General features: G+C 41.6%; 1 protein-coding gene across 1 annotated transcript in view; it reads left to right on the top strand.

The window, feature by feature from the left end:
* Positions 1–21,867, top strand: part of adamts17 (ADAM metallopeptidase with thrombospondin type 1 motif, 17) — a 655,987-nt gene that overhangs the window by 366,815 nt on the left and 267,305 nt on the right. The window contains exons 11-12 of the mRNA XM_043677648.1: positions 4,270–4,371; positions 19,480–19,625. Coding sequence (XP_043533583.1) covers positions 4,270–4,371; positions 19,480–19,625 — 248 coding nt within the window. The remainder of the gene's footprint in view (positions 1–4,269; positions 4,372–19,479; positions 19,626–21,867) is intronic.

The following is a 21,867-nucleotide window of genomic DNA, read 5'->3' as shown; positions in this document are numbered from 1 at the left end:
TGTGGGTGTCCCGGAGATGTTCCTTAAAGCGCTCTGCTAGGAGGCGTCCAGTCTCCCCAATGTAGAGGAGACCGCATCGGGAGCAACGGATACAATAAATGATATTGGTGGATGTGCAGGTAAAACTTTGATGGATGTGGAAGGCTCCTTTAGGGCCTTGAATGGAGGTGAGGGAGGAGGTGTGGGTGCAGGTTTTGCAATTCCTGCAGTGGCAGGGGAAGGTGCCAGGATGGTAGGGGGGCGTGGACCTGACCAGGTAGTCATGGAGGGAATGATATTTGCGGAAGGTGGAAATGGGTGGGAAGGGAAATATATCCCTGGTGGTGGGGTCTGTTTGGAGGTGGCGGAAATGTCGGCGGGTGATTTGGTTTATGTGAAGGTTGGTAGGGTGGAAGGTGAGCACCAGGGACGTTCTGTCCTTGGTACGGTTGGAGGGGTGGGGTCTGAGGGCGGAGGTGCAGCATGTGGGCGAGATGTGTTGGAGGGCATCTTTCACCATGTGGTGCCAATCAAGTAGACAGCTTTGTTCTGGATGGTGTCAAGCTTGTTGAGTGTTGTTGGAGCTGCACCCATCCAGGCAAATGGGGAGTATTCCATCACATTCCTGACTTGTAGTTTATAGATGGCGGACAGGCTTTAGGAGTCAAGGGGTGAGTTATTCGCCACAGTATTCCTTGCCTCTGACCTTCTCATAGCCACTATGTTTATGTGGTGAGTCCAGTTCAGATTCTGGTCCATGATAATCCTCAGGATGTTGCTATTGCGGGACTCAGTGATGGTAATGCCATTGAATGTCAAGTGGTGGTGGTTAGATAACTGAACCAATGTCCTGTACAGCCGCAACATGATCTCCCAACTCCTAAACTTAATATTGTCCAATAAAGGATTGCATATGAAATGCCTTCTTCACTTGCCTATCTACTTTCAAGGAACTGTGAGCCTGCACTCCAATGTCTCTTGTTTAACTGTCCACCACCATTCACGTGTGAATGTTGCAGGACTGAAGATCTTTGATCTGATCTGTTGGTTGTGGAATAACTCAGCTCTGTATCTTACTTCCTGCTTATGCTGCTTGGTGTGCAAGTAAGCTTGTTTGGTGGCTTCACCAGGTTGGCCCCTTATCTTCAGGTCTGCCTAGTGCTGCTCCTGGCATGATATTCTGCATTCTCAATTGAACTAGGGTTGATCCCCTGGCTTGATGATAATGGTTGAGAAGGAGATATGCTGGGCCATGAGGTTTCGGATTGTGCTGGAGTACAATTCTGCTGCTGTTAATGGTCCACATCATGATGCTCGGTCTGTTCGAGGTCTGTTCCATTTAGTACGGTGATAGTGCCACCCAACACGATGGAGGTTATCCTCAATGTGACAGACTACATGGTGTTCATGGACAGATGCATGTGCAGCTGACAGATTGATAAGGACCAGGTCAAGTATGTTGTTCCCTCACCACTTGCCACTGATCCAGTCTAACAGCTATGTCATGATTTGGAGATGCTGTTGTTGGACTGGGGTGTACAAAGTTAAAAATCACACAACACCAGGTTATAGTCCAACAGGTTTATTTGGAAGCACTAGCTTTTGGAGCACCGCTCCTTCATCAGGTGGTTGTGGAAGGCAGCGCTCTGAAAGCTAGTGCTTCCAATTAAATCTGTTGGACTATAACCTGGCGTTGTGTGATTTTTAACAGCTATGTCCTTTAGGACCTGACCAGTTTAATCATTAGTACTGCTACCAAGCTACTCTTGATGGCACACTTTGAAATCCCCCACGCAGAGTATGTTTTGTGCTGTTGCCATCCTCAGTGCTTTCTCCCAAGTGTTGTTCAACATACCAATTCATCAAGTGAAGGAGGATGGTATGTGATAATCAGCAGGTTTCCTTGCCCATATTTAACCTGATGTCACAAGACTTCATGAGGTCTGGAGTCAATGGTGAAGACTCCCAGAGCAACTCCCTCCCGACTGTACACCTCTGTGCCATCACCTCTGCTGGGTCTGCCCTGACTTTGGGACAAAACATATCCGAGCATGGTGGTGGTGGTATCTGGGACATTGTCCACAAGATATGATTCTGAGAGTATGACTGTGCTTGACTAGTCAAGTTGGTGCTTGACTAGTCTGAGACAGCGCTCCCAATTTTGGCACTAGCTGCCAGATGTTCGTAAGGAGGACTCTGCAGGGTTAACAGGGCTGTTTCTGCCATTATCTTTACCAGTGCCTAGGTCAATGCCAGGTGATCTTTCTGGTTTCATTTCTTTGAGACTTAGTGAACCAGTTGGATTTTTCCAACAATCGACAATAATTTCATGGTCATCAATAGATTCTTAATTCCAGAGTTTATTTTTATTGAATTCAAATTCTGCCATCTGACATATTCAAACCCAGGTCCCCAGATCATTAGCTGATATTCTGAATTAATGGTCTAACAATAATACCACTAGGCCATCATTTCCCCTGATTGTTTTAGTTTAACTCTCGGTTCTCCATCTGATTTAATAAACTGAAATTTCTGTAGTGTTTTTCCTGACCTCAGAATGCTCAGAGATGCTGTACAACAATCCAATATTTAAAATATATATATTTTTATTGAAAAATAGATTTTTAAAATATTACAACAAATGCAAAACAATAAATTCAAAACAACACAAAGAAAAAATGCCAAACAAAATGTACAGACCCAAACTGCCCTCATGTACAAATGTATAAATATACATATAAAATACTCCTACTAATCACTTAACTAAATAAATAAAAACCAACAACAAACTAATGAATAATAATTTCCTAGGCCAAACAAAACACTCACTCTGGAATATCGAGAGCATTAGTTTTCACATATTCATACATTTGCAGTTCCCCTGTCTGGATTTTGGACTTGTAAAACACAATCGTTACAGCTATATGAAAGCCCTTATTAATGTGGCAGACAAATCTGTGTCCAGGTATTCCAAAAAGGGCTGCCATGTTTTATAGAAATTTTCAGTTTTGTGGTGTACCATACTTGTGAGAAAATCCAAGGGGATATGCTCCATAACAATCTTCCGCCAACCCGACAAGCCTGGGGGCTTTTTGGATACCCAAACAATCCAATATTTTAGAACAGAAATCTGCGCTTTCACATTAGAAATACAGAATTTATGCAGAACAAGTTTACACTCACAACAAAGCTAAAAATATTGACCAGGATATCAGGCAGATTCCCAACTGCTCTACTGAGTGGTGCCATTGGATCTTTTTGCCTTCCCACGAGGGCAGAAGAGGACCTCCATTTAGTTTCACAATTGAAACCTGATATCTCTGACAGAACAACAGTCTGTCAAAACTGTATTGGAGTATCAACCTGAATTAGATACTCAAGCCTGTGCAATGAGACAAGAACCTGAAACCTTTGATTCAGAGACAAGAGAGTTGGTTCTCCTGAGCCAGGCTGATATCTCGATGGCAGACACTAAACAACAACAAGATTAAATGTTAAACAGCAACCTCACCCAGTGTGAGGTATACAGTGAAAGTTGAGACCAGGTACCTATAGCTTCCAGCTGACCAAGAGCCTGACGAAGAGTAGGTCTGTGCTGAACCTCAGCTGTCCAGAACATGAAGATTGAGTGGTTTCTGGGATGACAGTCAAGCAGTTAGGTCAGTTTTACTCCCAAATAGCAAGTTGAAAACCCTGCCTGCAATTGCCCTCCCTCATGAAGTTATATAAACTAATCCAGTGAGTGAGATGTGGTTGAGGAAAATGATGTAATTGGAAGCTCACCTGTTTTAGCAAAGTCTTGGTGCAGGAAATGGAACTGTCCCCCATGAGGGATTCCTATTATGCCAGAATTATTAGTTTGAAATAATTTATTGGCCCTTCCATTGAGGATCCCAAAAATGATTTCCTCTTTAATTTATTGTGAGTACTAGGGATGTTTGCTCCAATTCCCATAGTCCGAGTTGACCAAACTTCATCCTGTGACTCTGTTTTCCACAGTGAAGGGTGAATGTACAGTGAAAGTGAAGAAAATGTTGGATTCTGCTTTTTATTTAGTAGAAATATTGTAGGTTATGAAAGCAGGTAGATAAATATGACTCTATGATGCATCATGAGGATTACCTGTGACCAAAAACTGCAAATTCAGTCATTATTATTTTATATGCAGGTATCAGTTTGTCATTTGAGGATGGGAAGTTCAGTTGTTTATTGATCATGTTGTTTCTGTTGACAGATATATATGAAATATGATGGCCCTATTATCTAACCACAATTTTCTTTTTATTTTAGCATTTAATGTGTGCTGGACTATGGTGCCTGGTAGAAGGAGACAAACCATGCAAAACAAAATTGGATCCTCCTTTGGATGGTACAGAATGTGGTGTTGATAAAGTAAGTTCAAGATCTGGGGATATCCAGTATCTTCACACTTCAGTAGTTGTACTGTTTCTATGGTGCAGCCACAGAGTCATTTAAAGGTGAATGAAATCCTGCTGTGTCCTTTCACGAAGACATCTATGCTGGATTATAGCATGCTAACTTTAAATGTTTTCTTCCCATCAGCTTTCTTCAAGTTGACTATTGCTTCAAATGATTACGCTTGGAGCCCTCTTCCTTTCTTTGATTTTACACGTGTTAGGAGGGCTGTTGAGTTGACCTCCTGCCCATTCCCCAGTTGATGCCATTAAGTGAAGATTTAATGCCTGGCCTCTATGTGCATCCCAGCAGATTTAATGTTGGTCAGTTAAGGGGAGGGGGAGTGGTGCTCATATTCAATCCTTATTGTCAATTTAAGGCCTTTTCCCCACAGTTTTATCTCTCCTTCCTGCTCTCCCTGGCCTGGCCCCTGTGAGATTAGATTAGATTCCCTACAGTGTGGGAACAGGCCCTTCGGCCCAACCAGTCCACACCAACCCTCCGAAGAGCAACCCACCCAGACCCATTCCCCTACATTTCCCTCTGACTAATGCACCTAACACTACGGGCATTTTAGAATGGCCAATTCACCTCACCTGCACATCTTTGGTCTGTTAGAGGAAACCCCGGAGCATCCGGAGGAAACCCACATAAACACGGGGAGAATGTGCAAACTCCACACAGACAGTTGCCCGAGGAGGGAATTGAATCCGCATTCCTGGCGCTGTGAGGCAGCAGTGCTAACCACTGTGCCACCATGCCACCCCCATCCTTGCCTTATCTATATTCCAGGTTTATTGTTGGACACTACCTACTCTACCTTGCTTTACCTCCAGCATGAGCTGGTGCTGCTGGTGTGCAGAGCTGCTGGCCTGTGTTTGATCATCATCTTCAAGAAATTAGCCTTTTTTCAAGAGACAATGGAAGTGTAGCTTGAAACAGGTTTGTCACCCAAAAGGCTGAGCCAGATAAGCGTAGACCCAATGTTTACACTGGGAAGAGTCTGGGAAGATCATCTGTGGCATTTAATCAAGCCCCACCCCTGATACTCTTCTTGCTGAGGTTGTACATCAGCCTGAGCCTTCACCTTCAACCTTGAGCTTTGATTAAAGCCTCCATCTTCATCACTGGCTCCTACTATTCTACCACCATCATTTTTTTTTCCCCCCATTTGCTACAGGCTCCTTGTCATAAAGTCACAGAGATGTGCAGCAAGGAAATTGACCCTGCGTCCAACTCATCCATGCTGACCAGATATCCAAAGTAAATCTAGTCCCATTTCCCGAGATTTGGCCCATATCCCTACAAACCCATTATGTTCGTATACCTATCCAGATGCCCCTTAAATGCAGTAACTGTACCAGCCTCCACTACCTCTGGCAGCTTATTTCAGACACGCATTACCCTCTACATGAAAATGTTGCCCCATTGGTCCCTTTTAAATTTTCCCTCTCACCTTAAACCTATGCTGTCTAGTTTTGGGTTCCCCTGCCACAGGAAAAAGCTACTGTCTGTTTACCCTATCCGTGCCCCTCATGATATTCCAAACCTCTATAAGGTCATATCTCAGCCTCCAAAACTCCAGGGAAAACAGCCCCAGGTTATACAGCCTCTCCCTATAGCCCAAACCCTCCAACCTTTACATACTTGTAAATCCTTTCTGAACTCTTTCAAGTTTCACAACATCCTTCCTATAGCAGGGAGACCAGAGTTGAACGCAGTATTCCAAAAGTGGCTTAACCAATATCCTGTACAGACACAACATGACCTCCCAACTCTTATACTTAATGCACTGACCAATAAAGTCAAGCATACTATCTTATCAACCTGTGACTCCACTTTCAAGAAACTATGAACCTGCACTCCAAGGTGCAGCAACACTCCCCTGAACCCTCCCATTAAGTGTACAAGTCCTATTCTGATTTGCCTTTCCAAAATGCAGCACCTCACCTTTATCTAAATTAAACTCCATCTGCCACTCCTCGGCCCAATGGCCCATCTGATCAAAATCCCATTGTACTCTGTTCACTGCACCCCCAATTTTGATGTCATCTGCAATCTTATTAATGAAACCTCCTATGTTCACATCTAAATGATTTATATCAATAATGAAAAGCAGTAGATCCAGCATCGATCCTTGTAGCACACCACTGGTCACAGGCCTCTCGTCTGAAAATCAACCCTCCACTAGCATTCTCTGTCTTCTTCTTTTGAGGCAGCTCTGTATCCAAATGGCTTGTTCTCTCGGTATTCTATGTGTTCTAACCTTGCTACCCAGTCTACTCTGAGGAATCTTGTTGAATGCTTTACTGAAATCCAAATAGGCCAAATAGATATTCTGCCCTCATTAATCCTCTTTGTTACTTCTTCAAAAAACTCACTCAAGTTAGTGAGACACAACTTCCCACAGACAAAGCCATGTTGACTATCCCTGATCAGTCCTTGCCTTTCCAAATACATGTAAATTCTGTCCCTCAGGATTCCCTCTAACATCTTGCCCACCACCAATGTCAGGCTCACCAGTTTAAAGTTCCCTGGCTTTTCCTTACCACCATTTTTAAATAGTGGCACAACATTAACCAACCTCCAGTCTTCCGGCACCTCACCTGTGGCTATCAATCATACAAATACATCAGCACGAGGCCCAGCAATCACCTCCCTCACTTCCCACAGACCTCTGGGTATACCTGTTCTAGTCCTGGCAAACTTTCCACCTTTTTATTTTATAAGATGTCCAACACCACCTCCTCTGTAAAATGGATGTCACTATTTATTTCCCCACATTCTATATCTTCCATATCCTTCTCCACAGTAAACACTGATGCAAAATACTCATTTACTATCTCCCCCGTCTCCTGTGGTTCCACATATAAGCAGCCTTGCTGATCTTTAAGGGGAGAAAGTGAGGGCTGCAGATGCTGAAGATCAGAGCTGAAAATGTGTTGCTGGAAAAGCTGATCTTTAAGGGGCCCTATTCTCTCTCCAGTAACCTTTTTGACCTTAATGTATTTGTAGAATCCTTTTGGATTCTCGTTGACCCTATTTGCCAAAGCTACCTCATGTCCCCTTTTTGCCCTCTTGATTTCTAAATTAAGTATACTCCTACTGCCTTTATACTCTTCTAAGGATTCACTCGATCTCTGCTGTCTATACCTGACAATGCTTCCTTCTTCTTTTTTGATCAAAACGTTAATTTCTCTATTCATCCAGCCTTTACCTACCAGCCCTTCCTTTCACCCTAACAGGAACATACTGCCTCTGGACTTCCATTAGCTCATTTTTGAAGGCTTCCCATTTTCCAGCCATCCCTTTACCTGTGAACATCAGCACCCAATCAACATTTGAAAGTTCTTGCCTCTCACAGAATCATAAAAAATAATTAAACATTTCAAAATATGCTCCTGCCTAACAGAAATGCAAGAGGATGATGACTAAACTAATAGCTCTATAGTTTGACCCAATGTCAGGCCCCAGCATATACTTTTTCAGGAATTGGAATTCCTTTCCAGCTGGTTCTCTTTCATGAGTGGTGCGGGAATGCTTAACACACCTCGAGCTTTTGTTCGGGGTGTTGATTGCTGAACGTACCCAGAATGTGCTGGACACTGCGCTTGTTTGCTGTCGTGGGCTTGTGCCTAAGTTTCCACACAAAGTGATCAACATAAATCCAAATGTAAAAATGTTCAATTAATAAGCAACAATTTGTAATCAATCAGTGTCTGCAATGTCATAGAGAGGAGTGGGATTGCCAATAAATGAACTGTCTCCCAACTTCTTAAAATAAGTGGTGATTTCTACTAGAGCAGCCCCAAAGCAAATCAATTAGATCTTTAATGTTCCAATGTATTAATTACTTTAATTGATTGCTGGATTGATTTGACCATAGAGTGTATCCAACAATGTGATGTGTGATGAATATTTCCCATCCCCCACAAGCAGTAGCAAGCACCAACCTTTCAAACTTGGGGAGGTGGCCAGATCTGTGTGCAGGCATTCCTTAAGGTGAAGGGACTGATGAACTGTTGTAAAACATCAAGGTACATAAGTACCATGATATTATGAAGCAGTTCATCAGTCCCTTCACCTTAAATGTAAAATGGTTATGGGTGCAACGACATTGTTAATAGTTTCCTTTGTTAAAATATGACTGAATCATTGAGTTTGAACCACAAAAGAAGGAGAGAGAATTTCAGAAAGTGACAAAGGATCATAAGTGCATTAGAAAGATGCCAAGAGAAGGAAAAGGGTGATGGAAAGAGTTGAAGATAATGGAAGAGGAAGAAAACTAAAAGAGATCATTACAACAACAATAAGCACTAACATTTTAATATCAGAACCACTACACCTCACTGCTATACTTGACATACCTAACGTTTCTCAGTAGCTTTCACAATGGCTGCAGCACCTTAAATCAGCGAATTATAGGCACTTAATAAAAAGCAGAGACATTTTCCACACTGACCCTCTCTGCTCCTATGCTCATGGATTCCTGGATTTGTCTACGGTGCTTCAGCTTGGAAAGTTGTTGGCCAGGAACTTTACTATAAAAAAAACTCTAAAAGTGTCCCTTTTTAAAGTCCATTCAAGATTTCTGATCCTGACTGGCAAATCTCGACCTTTGTGATCCCTTTGACCCTGAAATGAGTTTCTAGCCTCATCACCTCTTCATTTCCAAAGCTGTCTGTTTCTACCTCTGTGACATTTGTTCATTTTTACTCCTGCCCCTTACTGTATCACAGAGCAGGTGCAGAAGACTTTAAAAAAGGAAGGGGCAGTGGCAGTGGAACACCAAAAACTGTGGCTCATTCTTGAATCAATGGAATGGAAAAGTGGAATTAGGAATCTGCAGAGTGTTTGAGCAATTCTGTAATCTTGAGATCTTGGGATAACTCCTCAATGCCACCTGCTGGTCCATGTAAGAATAACAAGGTAATGGAGATAAATGTGTGCCGGGGAGATGGTTCATGAGGGAAGAGTTCAGGCTCTGAGAACAGTTGGCTCAGTCTAAACCCATGGGTGTCTGATTGACACCAAGACCATCTTCCTTAAATAAATAGTAACAATGAGTAGCAGTGAGCTAGAAACATACATTGAGAGTACCGTGTTGAGCATATGGTATAAAAGTAGTAACAGAGACAGTACCCATAATAGGTTGACCCTGGGGGTATTACTTTCAAGAAAGTTAGTACAAAAATCTTATTTATGTAAAATGCCATCACAGCTTGACAACACAGGATTCTGTTGTTAGTAAACTTAATTTTTTTCGTATTCTCTTTATAAAAGTATAATTTCAATGTCACATTCAGAGTACTCCACCTTTAACTCCAGTTGGAATATGTCTGCTTGGGGATGTGCTGTCTGGGTTGTAAATTTTCATGCCAGTGGGCACAGAACAAAGAACAGTATAGCACAGTACAGGCCCTTCGGCTCTCGATGTTGTGCCAATTCTAGTCTAAATCAATCTACATACCATTCATTTTACTATCATACATGTGCCTTTCCAAGAGTCGCTTAAATGTCCCTAATGTTTCTGCCTTTACTACCGCTGTTGGCCATGCATTCCACACACCCACCCTAAACCTCCCTCCTTAAAATTATGCCCCCTCATGATAACTATTTCTGCCATGGGAGAGGGTCTCTGGCTATCCACTCTATCTATGCCTCTCATCATCTTGTAACCTCCATCAAGTCACCTCTCATCCTTCTCTCCGGGGAGAAAAGCCCTAGCTCCCTCGATCTATCTTCATGAGACATGCCCTCAAGTCCAGGCAGCATCCTGGTAAATCTCCTCTGCACCCTCTCTAAAGCTTCCATATCCTTCCTATACTAAGGCAATTAGATCTGAACACAGTATTCCAAGTATGGTCTTACCAGGGCTTTGTAGAGCTGCAGCATAACCTCACGACTCTTAAACTCTTAAACTGCTAATGAAAGCCAACACACCATATGCTTTCTTAACAACCCTGTCAACTTGGGTGGCAACTTTGAGGGATCTATGGACGTGGACCTCGATTCCTCTGTTCCTCCTCACTGTCAAGAAATCCTGTCTTTAACCCTGTAATCTGCATTCAAATTTGACCTTCCAAAGTTTGACTTCACACTTCTCCAGGTTGAACCCTATCTGCCACTTGTCAGCCCAGCTCTGCATCTGTCAGTGCCCCATTCCAACCTAAAATAGCTCTCCACACAATCCACAACTCAACCAACCTTCGTGTCATCAGCAAACTTACTAACCGCCCTTCCACTTCCTCATCCAAGTCATTTATGAAAATCACAAAGTGTAGAGGTCCCAGAACAGTTCCCTGCGGAACATCACTGGTCACCGAGCTCCAGACTGAATATTTTCCTTCTAGAAGTATTCTGTATTCAGACAGCCACATTTCCCTGTATCCCATGCCTCCTTACTTTCTGAATAAGCCTACCATGAGGAACCTTATCAAACACCTTGCTAAAATCCATGTACAATATATACACTGCTCTCCCCTCATCAATGTTCTTGTCATATCCTCAAAGAAATCAATAAAGCTTGTGAGGCATGACCTCCCAAACTGACTATCTCTAATCAAACTATGGTTTTCCAAATAATCATAAATCTTGTCTCTCGGAATCCTCTCCAATAATTTGCCCACCACCAACGTCAGACTGACTGGTCTGTAATTTCCAGGGTTATCCCTATTCCCTTTCTTGATCAAGGGAATAACATCTGCCACCCTCCAATCATCTGATGCTATTTCAATGGACAGTGAGAACACATAAATCATCACCAAAGGTGCAGCAATCTCGTCCCTCGCCTCCTGCATTAACCTTGTCTGGCCCAGGGGACTTATCTATCCTCATGTTTTTCAAAATTTCCAGCACATCCTCCTTCTTAACATTAACCTGTTTGAGCATATCTGCCTGTTTGATGCTGTCCTCACAAATGACAAGGTCCCTTTCACTAGTGAATACTGAAGCAAAATATTTATTAAGGAACTTCCCAATCTCTTCCGACTCCAGGCACAAGTTCCCATCACTATCCCTGATTAGCCCTACCCTCTCTCTGGTCATCCTCTTGTTCCTCACGTAAGCGTAGAACCCCTTGAGGTGAATCTACTACCGTTGCAGGCAAAGCATTCCATACCCTTACTACTCTCTGAGTAAAGAAACTACCTCTCTGACATCTGTCTGATATCTATCACTCCTCAATTTAAACCTATGCCCCCTCGTGCTCACCATCACCAATCTTGGAAAAAGGCTCTCCCTGTCCACCCTATCTAACCCTCTGATTATCTTATATGTCTCTATTAAGTCACCTCTCAACCTTCTTCTCTCCAATGAAAACAGCCTCAAGTCCCTCAGCCTTTCCTCGTAAGACCTTCCTTCCATACCAGGCAACATCCTCGTAAGTCTTCTCTGCACCCTTTCCAAAGCTTCCACATCCTTCTTATAATGCGGTGACCAGAACTGCACACAATACTCCAAGTGCGGCCACACCAGAGTTTTGTACAGCTGTAGCATAATCTCATAGTTCCGGAACTAGATCACTATTAATAAAAGCTAAAACACTGCATGCCTTCTTAACAATCCTGTCAACCTGGGTGGCAACTTTCAAGGATCTGTGGACCTGGTCCCCGAGATCTCTCTGCTCATCTACACTACCAAGAATCTTACCATTAGCCCAGTACTTTGCATTGTGGTTATTCCGACCAAAGTGAATCACCTCACACTTGTCCGCATTAAACTCCATTTGCCACCTCTCGGCCCAGCTCTGCAGCTTATCTATGTCTCTCTGTAACCTACAACATCCTTCGTCACTATCCACTACTCCACCGACCTTAGTGTCGTCTGCAAATTTACTAACCTACCCTTCTACGCCCTCCTCCAAAATGAAAGTAAATAAAATATTGCATTTTATTGCAAGGGAGATGGAGTATAAAATTAAAGAGTTCTTGTTACAGCTGTGTACACCATTTATTACACCATACCTATGATACTGCAGAGAGTTTTCTCTCTTTATTTAATAAGGGATATTTTTGCACAGCATGCCTTTCAGACAAGTTTCACTACATCTATTCTGGAATACAGAGGTTATGAGGAGAGTTTGAGCAGAGTGAGCTGATCTTCTTTGCAGTTTGGAAGAATAAGAGATGATCTTTTTGAAACATGTAAGATTCTAAGGGAACTTGACAGTGCGAATGTTGAAGCGATAGTTCCCTTCCTGGGAGAATCTAGAAGTCCCCACCAATCTGCCTGCTGCAAATGCATCAGCCCACCGCAGTGTCAGTAAGAATGATCACTAGACATTGCTTGCAGAGATAAAATCCTGTCTTCACACTGAGGATCCCTCTATCATATTGTACAGCTGTATTAACATGCTAAATGGGATAAACTTTGAACAGATCTAGCCACTTAACATTGGGCATCCATGATACATTGTTGGCCATTGGCAGCAGCAGAATCTCCTCCCAAAACAGTCTGCATGCTCATGTCCTGACATGACGGTTAAGCCAGGGGATTAACTGCCGTGATTGTTCAACCTGGTTTAATGGAGAGTGCAGAAGGTCCTGACCCCTCAGCCTGGTCTAAACATGGGCTAAGAGTTGAGTTCCAGAGATGAGGCGAGAGTGACTTCCTTGGACATCAAACCTGCTTTTGATGAAGGCATCAAGGAGCCCTCATAAAACAGGATTCAAAGTAAATAAGGAAAAACTTTTGATTAGAGTCATATCTGACACAAAGGAAGAGGTTTTTGGAGGTCAGTCATTTCAGCTCTAGGTCATATCTGAAGGAATTCCTCAGGATATGTTCGAGGTCCAACCATCTTCAGATGTTTCACTAATGACCTTCCCTCTACCATAAGGTCAGAAGTGGGTATTGGGGACAGTAGGCAGGATTTAGTAGAGGCCGACTGGGTGAGCCTGTTTGAAGGAAAAAGAATGATTGGAAAATGGGTGGCTTTTATAAGTGTGATATTAAAAGGCCAGGGACAGTATGTCCCTATTAAGGTGAAGGGAAAAGCTGGCGGCTTTAGGGATCCTTGGCTGACAAGGGTTATTGAGGCTCTGGTCAGGAAACAGAAGGCGGCAACATTGGGTTTAAGCTATCAGGCTCAAGTGAATCTCTAGATTACATTAAAAAGATTACATTACACACTTCAGAGGGTGCACTTCAGAAGAGCAACAAGAGGGTATGAGATGGATCTGGCAGATAAGGTTAAATACAATTCCAAGAGGTTCTAAAGCTATATTAAGAGTAAAAGGGTGGATAAGGAGAGAATAGGTCCCCTTAAAGATCAGCATGTGGAGCCACAGAAGATGGGGCAGGTTTTTAATGAGTATTTCTCCTCAGTGTTTACTGAGGAAAGAATCATGGATGTCAAGGAAATAAGGGAAACAATTGGGATGTTTTGAATCATACACATATTACCAGAGAGATGGTGTTTACAACCTTAAAGCGCATTAAGGTGGATAAATCCCCTGGGCCTGATCAAGTTCATCCTCCAATGTTATGGGATGCTGGGGAATAGATTGCAGAGATCGTTAGCCACTGGTGAAGTTCCAGAAGACTGGGGGGTGGCTAATCTTGTTCCATTGTTTAAGAAAGGTAGCAAAGACGAGACAGGCCATTGAGCCTGATATCAATGGTAGGCATATTGTTGAAGAGGAATCAGAGGGACAGGTTCAACCAAAATCTGGATAGTCAATATATGATAATGGATAGTCAGCACGGATTTGTGCATGGAAAATCATTTCTGACAAATTTTGTAGAGTTTTTCAAAGAGGTAACCATGAGGATGGATGAGGATATGACAGAGGATGTTGTCTATATGGACTTTAGTAAGGCATTTGACAAGGTCTTGCACAGCAGGTTAGTCATGAAGGTTAGGTCTCATGGGATCCAGGGAGAGCTAGCTAATTGGATTCAAAATTGGTAGGAAGCAGAGGGTGATAGTTGAAGGTTGTTTCTCGGCCTGTAACTAGTGGTGTGCTACAGAGGTCGGTGCTGGGACCTTTGTTATTTGTTACGTATGTACACGATCTGGATGTGAATGCACAAGGCATGATTAGTAAGCTTGTGGATGGCATAAAATTAGGAGGTATTGTTTAGAGCGAGGAAGGTTATCAAAAATTACAGAGGAATCTTGATCAGATGGGGAATTGGGCTGGAGCTTGGCAAATACAATTCAATACAGATAAGTGGGAGGTGTTGCACTTTGGAAAGTCAAACCAAGGTAGGACTTATACAGTAAATGGCGAGGTCCTGAGGAGTGTTGTGGAACAGCAGGACTGAGGAGCACAAGTATAGAGTTCTTTGAAAGCGGTATCACAGGTAGACAGGGTGGTAACGAAGTCATTTCGCATGCTGGCCTTCATTGGTTGAGGCACTCAGTATAGGAGTTGAGACGTTATGTTACAGTTATATAAGTCGTTGGTGAGGCCGCACTTGGAATATTGTGTACAGGTTTGGTCACCCTGTTATAGGAAAGATACAATTAAACTGGAAAGAGTGCACAGAAGATTTATGACAATGTTGCCAGGACTAGCAGGCCTGTGTGAAAGGGAGAGGTTGGCCAGGATAGGACTTTATTCCTTGGAATGTAGGAGAATGAAGGGTGACCTTATGAGGTTTATAAAATCATGAGGGGCATAGATCGGATGAATGCATATAGTCTAGAGGGCACCGGTTTAAGGTGGGGGGACGATTTAGAAAGGACCTGAGGGGCAACTTCTTCACGTAGTGTGTATATGGAATGGGCTGCTAGAGAAAGTGGTTGAGGCAGATACAATAGCAACATTTACAAAACATTTGGATAGGTAAATGGATGGGAAGAGTTTAGAAGGACATGGACTGAATGCAGGCAATTCGAACTAGTTGAGTGGGCACCATGGTCAGCATGGACTAGTTTGGGCTGAAGGGCTTGTTTCCATGCTATATTACTCTTTGACTCTACTCTATGATTCTATATTCAAATGCAACAAAATCTGGACAGAATCCAGCTTTGGCTGACGAGATGCGAGTCCCATTAGTTCTACACAAGTTCCAGGCAATGACCATCTCCAAAAAGAGAGAATCTAACCATCACACCTTGTCATTCAATGGTTCACCATAGTTGAATTCTGCCCCTATCAACATCATGGAATTACCATGGACTGCGAACTGAAGAGACCCTCCATAAAAATACTGTTGCTACAAGACCAGATCAGAGGCTAGAAACCCTGCAGCAAGTAAATCACCATTCGCATCTCAAAGCCTGTTCACTATCTACAAGACTCAAGTTAGGAATACTCCCTACTTACCTGGATGAGTTCAGCTCCAACAATGCTCAAGAAGCTCAACACCATCCAGAACAAAGCAGCTTGCTTGATTGTCACCATATCTGCATGCATCCACTTCCTCCATTTATGTAAACTTATGTTCAGTAGCAACAGTGTGTACTATCCACAAGATGCAATGCAGAAATTCATCAAAGCTCCTTTGACAGCACATTCCAAACTGCTAACCACTTACACCCAGAATGACAAGAGCAGCAGATATATGGGAATATCACGACCCATAAGTTCCCCTCTAACTTGCAAACATCCTAACTTGGAAAGATATTGTCATTCCTTCAGTGTCGCTGGCTTAAAATCCTGGACATCTCTTCCTAAAAGTATTCTGGGTCTGTAGTTCAAGGAGGTATCTTATCACCATCTTCTCAAAAGCAACTAGAGATGGGCAATAAATGCTCACCCAGCCAGTGCTGCCCATGTCTCGTCAGTGAATAAAGAAATTAATGATTTATTAGAAAACAAGAATTATTCAGCAAAACTGCAAAGCTTGTTAACATACACAGTTTGAAATATGAAACTATAAATATAATCCCTCTACTTAACACCCACCCACACACACACACACTCTCTCTCTCTCAGTTCTCACATTGAACTTAAAGGCTTTTTCAGAAAGACGGATGCTAAGCTGGGTAGTTTCTTTCACTCAAAGTATGACCCACATGAAATCCAAACCATCTCCAAACAAAAGCCCAATCTGTCTTTCCTAATAGGCATTATCTCAGTCATGTGGTAGGTCTAAGCAATTAGCTTATGCCATGTGATTTCTGACAAGTTTCTTTTTTAAAAGCCTCTGTGACCAAAGTGAACTTCCAGTAACCTTTAACTTATGTTCTGGTTTCTACCTGGAACTACAAATGAGTCGCTGTCCACAATCCTTTAAACTTGTCTTTCTCAAATGTTTCCTTACAAACTAGACTAAACAGAAAAGTAAAAACTATGACACAGTTACAAATTAATTCTTAATCGCTGTTTACATGTAACCAGTACAGCACAGAGCAACCTCGAGTGACAGTCCTAAATTGATTGTCGGCATAATTCGTTACATCCATGTTAGTTAGCAGGTGTTATCCAAGCATGCAATCACATCTAATGTTGGACATCGTGTTTTCAATTTTGCAGGCGCAGGTTGATCTGTTATGATCAGTACCTTGCTTGTTACAGACAGCTGAAGGAATATGCTGTTTAATGAGATCCACCAGTCTTTGGGATGTACAATGTATATTCCTAACATCTTACTGAGCTCTGAAATTCAAATGCTACACTGAGAATTCATGTGATTTGTGTTTGTGACTTGACAACAGAATCCTGATGATGGAGAATTGGAAAAACTACATATATAATTCACTAGGTCCTGTTCTTTTCAGATGGGAAAGCATGTAGACACATTTGTACCTATTTCAAATTAACAAAATAAGTGCCATTCTCTGGGCAATGCTTTGACCAATCAATCAATATGCCTCATTTAAAATTTAAACCAAGTTTGGCATGTCCTGAAAATTATATAGACTGGAAAGACAGGAGCATAGGAGGTTGAGGGGTGACCTTATCGAGGTTTATAAAATCGCGAGAGGAAGGGTTATTTCCCGAGAGTGGGGGAGTCCAAAACTAGGGGACATATTTTTAAGGTGAGAGGGTAAAGATTTGAAAAGGACATGGGGGCAACTTTCTTTTTACAAGGAAGAGTAGTGTGTGTGAAATGAACTGCCAGAGAAAGTGGTGGATGCAGGTAGAGTTACAAGATTTAAAAGTCATTTAGATAAGGTCATGAATAAGAAAGGTTTGTAGGGATATAGGCCAAATGGGATGGTAGATGGGATTAATTTGGTTTGGTAACATGGTTGGCATGGACTGGTTGGACTGAAGAGTCTGTTTCCATGCTTGTGTGACTCTCTGACTCTGTGACTGTCAGTTCTCATGAACAGTTGCATTCTGCATGACAATGTCTCTATGAATCCACTGTCCATCCAATCAGTACTCTTCTGTTTTCCCCTTACTTCAGTAATTCTTGCATTTTGTCCTGATGAGTGGACGATGGAAAACTTTGACAAAACGTGCCTTTTTCAGCAATACTCAAGTTCTGTAATACCAAACAGCTAGTTTTATATAAAGAGAGTGACTCAAGTAAGCATTTGTCTTTTAGAGCATAGAAAGCAGAAATCCTGATGGGAATGAGAACATTGCCGTGAGACTTTATCCAAGTGTTTCTTAACAGTAAAAGACACAGTTATCATATCTGAAATAAATATTAACCAAGAGTTGTAAGATTGAGGAACTTGCAGCAGTTATTATCAAGTAAAACAAACATTGGAGCAACCTGAGGAGCTAAGATCCAGCAAATGCCCAGGACCCGATGGCTTCCATCCTAAGGTTCTAAAATTATTAACTCCAGCTTTAGTGGGTATATTAGTTGCAAGGTTCCAAAATTTCCTAGATTGTAGAACCAAGAAGGGAGAGAGAAAGTTGTAAACTACAGGCTGGAAAGCATTAGAATTTATTGGTAAGATAATGTTCACAATGCATTCGGGATGTCACCGATCAGACAGAGTCAACATGAATGTACAAAAATGGAAATCATATCTGACAAATTGAGTTTTTTGAGGATATAACTAAGGTAGGTAAAGAGGAACCAGCTGAATACCAGCATTTCCATTAAGTATTGACAAGGTGTCAGGCCAAAGGTTACTACATAAGGTAAAGTTCTTGGGTGTAATATATTTGCATGGTTGGAGGATTAGTTAATGGAGAAGAAGCAGATTACAAGAATAAATTGAGTATTATCAAGTTGGCAGACTGAACCTAGTGATCACTGATTGCATTTCATCCATTTATATTCTGTATTAATAACTTAGACAAAGGAGCTGTGATGTTATTACCATGTTTGCTCATTGCAATGCTTCAAAATAGTGACAGCTGATCCATTGAGCTAAATCATGCTCTGAGTGATGATATCTTAATGATGAGGCTGAGGAGTAGTAGAGAAGGAAAGGAATAGAAGAGAATCTTGCACTCCCATCTCACGACATCATGGGACATCTTGCCCCATGTACCCAAAGATCAGTGCATTGAAAATTGACCTGTTCAGCCATCTGAAGACACATTGGGAAAAGCTTGTGACCTGGGTAGATGTCTTCCTTGAATTGAGGATCAATCAGTGACAATTCATGTTAATAATGATGCAAAGCATAGTGGGAATTTGGGAAGAGTTACAGATAGGCTGACTGAATGGGCCAAAGATTACAGATTGAGTATAATGTGCAGAAGTGTAATCTCATATGCTTTGGTAATGAGAAGAGAAAAGAATATTTCTAAAAGGCATAAAACACCTTACTGATGGTGTTCAGTGACTGGAGTGTACTTGTACAGAGAACATAGAAGTTAACTTGCAGATACAGTAATCAATTAGAAAGGCTGTTGGCTATTGCTGGAAGGGGCCGAAGTAGAATACTAAGGAAATTCTTCTACAATTGTTTGGTGAGAACACCTATGTACCATTTGATCTTACTTGTTCCCCCAAATTGCTGTGGAAACAAGGGGCTCAGTGGAGCTTCTGAGACTGAAATGGCTTTTTTATCAGTTAAGTATATCAAGGATATTTATGAAGTAAAGGATGTTAAATGAAATTGAAATACAGATTGGCCATGATCTGATTGAATGGTGGAACGGGGTTGGAGGCCTTGATAGCTTCCTGTTTCTGTGTTAATCACTGAGAATGTGATTGGTAAACAGCTGGTGAGGAGGTGCAGTTTTTAACATATACTTTCTGCTGTGATTTAAGTGGTGCAGAGCTGGGGAATGTGTCAGTAAAACACCAATTCCAGAACATGTGGATGGAGACTGGAGTACTTGGAGCCAGTGGAGTATGTGCAGCCGGACATGTGGAACAGGAGCCAGGTTTAGACAAAGAAAATGTGACAATCCCCCGTAAGTAATTTTGACACGTTCTACTGCACAATATGCTGTAACTTATTACTGTACTGCTTTACCAGGAAGTGCCACCTTTTACCAGATCATATGCTAATTCTACAAACACTTGGCAATGCTTCAAAATAATTACATATATTACAGGAGGAAAACTTATGTCTCGTATCAACCAGACACAATTCATGCCTTGTGTAGGGGTAATCTTCCTCAGTCACTACAGGTGTCAGGGTGCTATTTCCCCTTTCAGGAACCATCTTTGGAAAGGATGGCTTAGAGAAAGAAGTATTATTGCTGTCGGCTATAACTGAAGGCCAGAAAAAATATTTTAAAACCTTACATCATTGAATTTATAACGATGTCCGAATTAATAGTTTCTTTTTATGAAATTTCTTTTTCAAAGCCTGTTTAAAATATATTTTATGAATCCTTTTTCTCAGTATCTTTAGAAGTTTTCTTCTTCAGTTAGTCAATGGACCTCAGAAGCCAATGGAGTCTCTCTGTAGTCTCCACCTGTATTTTGGAGAGGAGGAGAATCAGGAGACCTTTCACTGAGATGCAATCCCAATCAGGTCCTTACACTGACAGTCACACCTCCTTCTCTGAAGATCCAAGTGGGCTACTTCACCCTGACCTTGTCAAGTCCCCTTAGAAAGCAATAGCTGAGTTGTGCAAGTTTCCAGAGCACTCATATAAGTGTCGAGTGCTTGTATTACAAAGCTCTTCACAGCCTGTTAAGGTATATCATATTGAAAGTATTCAAAGTCTATCTGAATCTGTAATGAAGATTCACTGAGGAGAATTGGAAAGCTTTTCATGGATAATAAAAAGAGAATTGCGAACAGTTTAATGCACAAAGATGTCAGCAATAAATCCATGGATAAGAAAATCCAGTTTTATAAGTTAGGCATATTGCTCACTTGCTTAATCAATCAGATTAAGGAAAGTGCTTGAAGACGTTAACAGTATGTTCTGATTGACTTCTCAGTTACGTATTAGTTGTCAAGCAGGCTGCCTTGAAGAACATGCATAACGTTGAGTTGTAGATCTGTCAAAGCATGTTTTGAGAAAAGTAGAGTAAAAAAAAGAGTTATAACCAGGGAGGAAATCCATTCTCCATATGTTTTGCATCAGGTCATTTCAGTGATGACAGTTGTGTCTAGAATCATAAGGTATGGGCATGATCTCTCTGTGGGCCAGGCTTTTAGTGCACTTCTAGCATGGCTAGAAGTGTGCATTTCAGATAAGATGTTAACCCTCAGTTCTGTTTACTTTCTCAAGATGGGCTAAAGGTTCTTATTGCATGTTTTGACAATTAGGAGTCCTCTGGTTACCATTCAAACCCTGGCCAATGCCACCAAAAACATCAGTTGATATGGTTTAATCTGTACCTTGTGTGAGTTGACTGTGCACAAATTGACTACTGTATTTTCCTGGATAACCGTAGTAACTGTACTTTAATAGGAATTAGCTGGTTGTGATATGCCTTGGGACTTTTATCCCAACTCTTTCTCTAAACTTAAATTAAGTGACAGCTTTTCCAAATGTGTTACTGTTTATATGAATCATTTTGTTATTGTTGAAGCTTCAAGGTATGTATCAGGGAAAGAAATGCTTTCAATTGTACAAACATTTACTGATCAATTATTACTTCTCCAATTTCTAGTTTTCCAAGTTGATCTTTTCAGCTCTCTTTCTGTGCTTACTGATAGTTGAAATTCAGTCTGTGTATATTCAACCAGCAATTTTTGCTTTCCACGTTATTTCAGAAAAAGTTGAAGAGTTCACATTTTGCTTTTGTTGATGTTTCATTAAAAAAAACTAATTTTGGCACTCTTGTTGCTTTCAAAAATTGGTTTCCTTCAAGATTTCTCCCGTAATAATTTTCCATTGTTACCTCATAATGTAAAAGTGAACCACAACTTGAAGCAGCATGGCACACAGTGTTTCTGTTAATTAATGAACATATTCTAAAACTTGCAATTCCTGCTGAAAATGAGGCCAGTTTCTTAGCTGAGTCTAGGCAGCTGATGATACTGGTTGTGGTGGTATCTGAACCCTGGGCCTCACACAGAGGCAAGCAATTAACAGAAGATGTATTAGACTAATGCTGGAATGGTCAGATTGTTTTGTACGGAAAGACTGGACAGACTAGGCCAGTATCCTCTGCAGTTCAGAACAGTCAGGGGTGATGTAATTGAAACAAAAGATTTTGAGAGGACTTAACCATGGCGATATTGAAGCA

This window comes from Chiloscyllium plagiosum, chromosome 36 (genome assembly GCF_004010195.1).
Source record: "Chiloscyllium plagiosum isolate BGI_BamShark_2017 chromosome 36, ASM401019v2, whole genome shotgun sequence".
Taxonomy (NCBI): Eukaryota; Metazoa; Chordata; class Chondrichthyes; order Orectolobiformes; family Hemiscylliidae; genus Chiloscyllium; species Chiloscyllium plagiosum.
The sequence above is the reverse complement of the archived record's forward strand: the minus strand, read 5'-3'. Positions and strand labels throughout refer to the sequence as shown.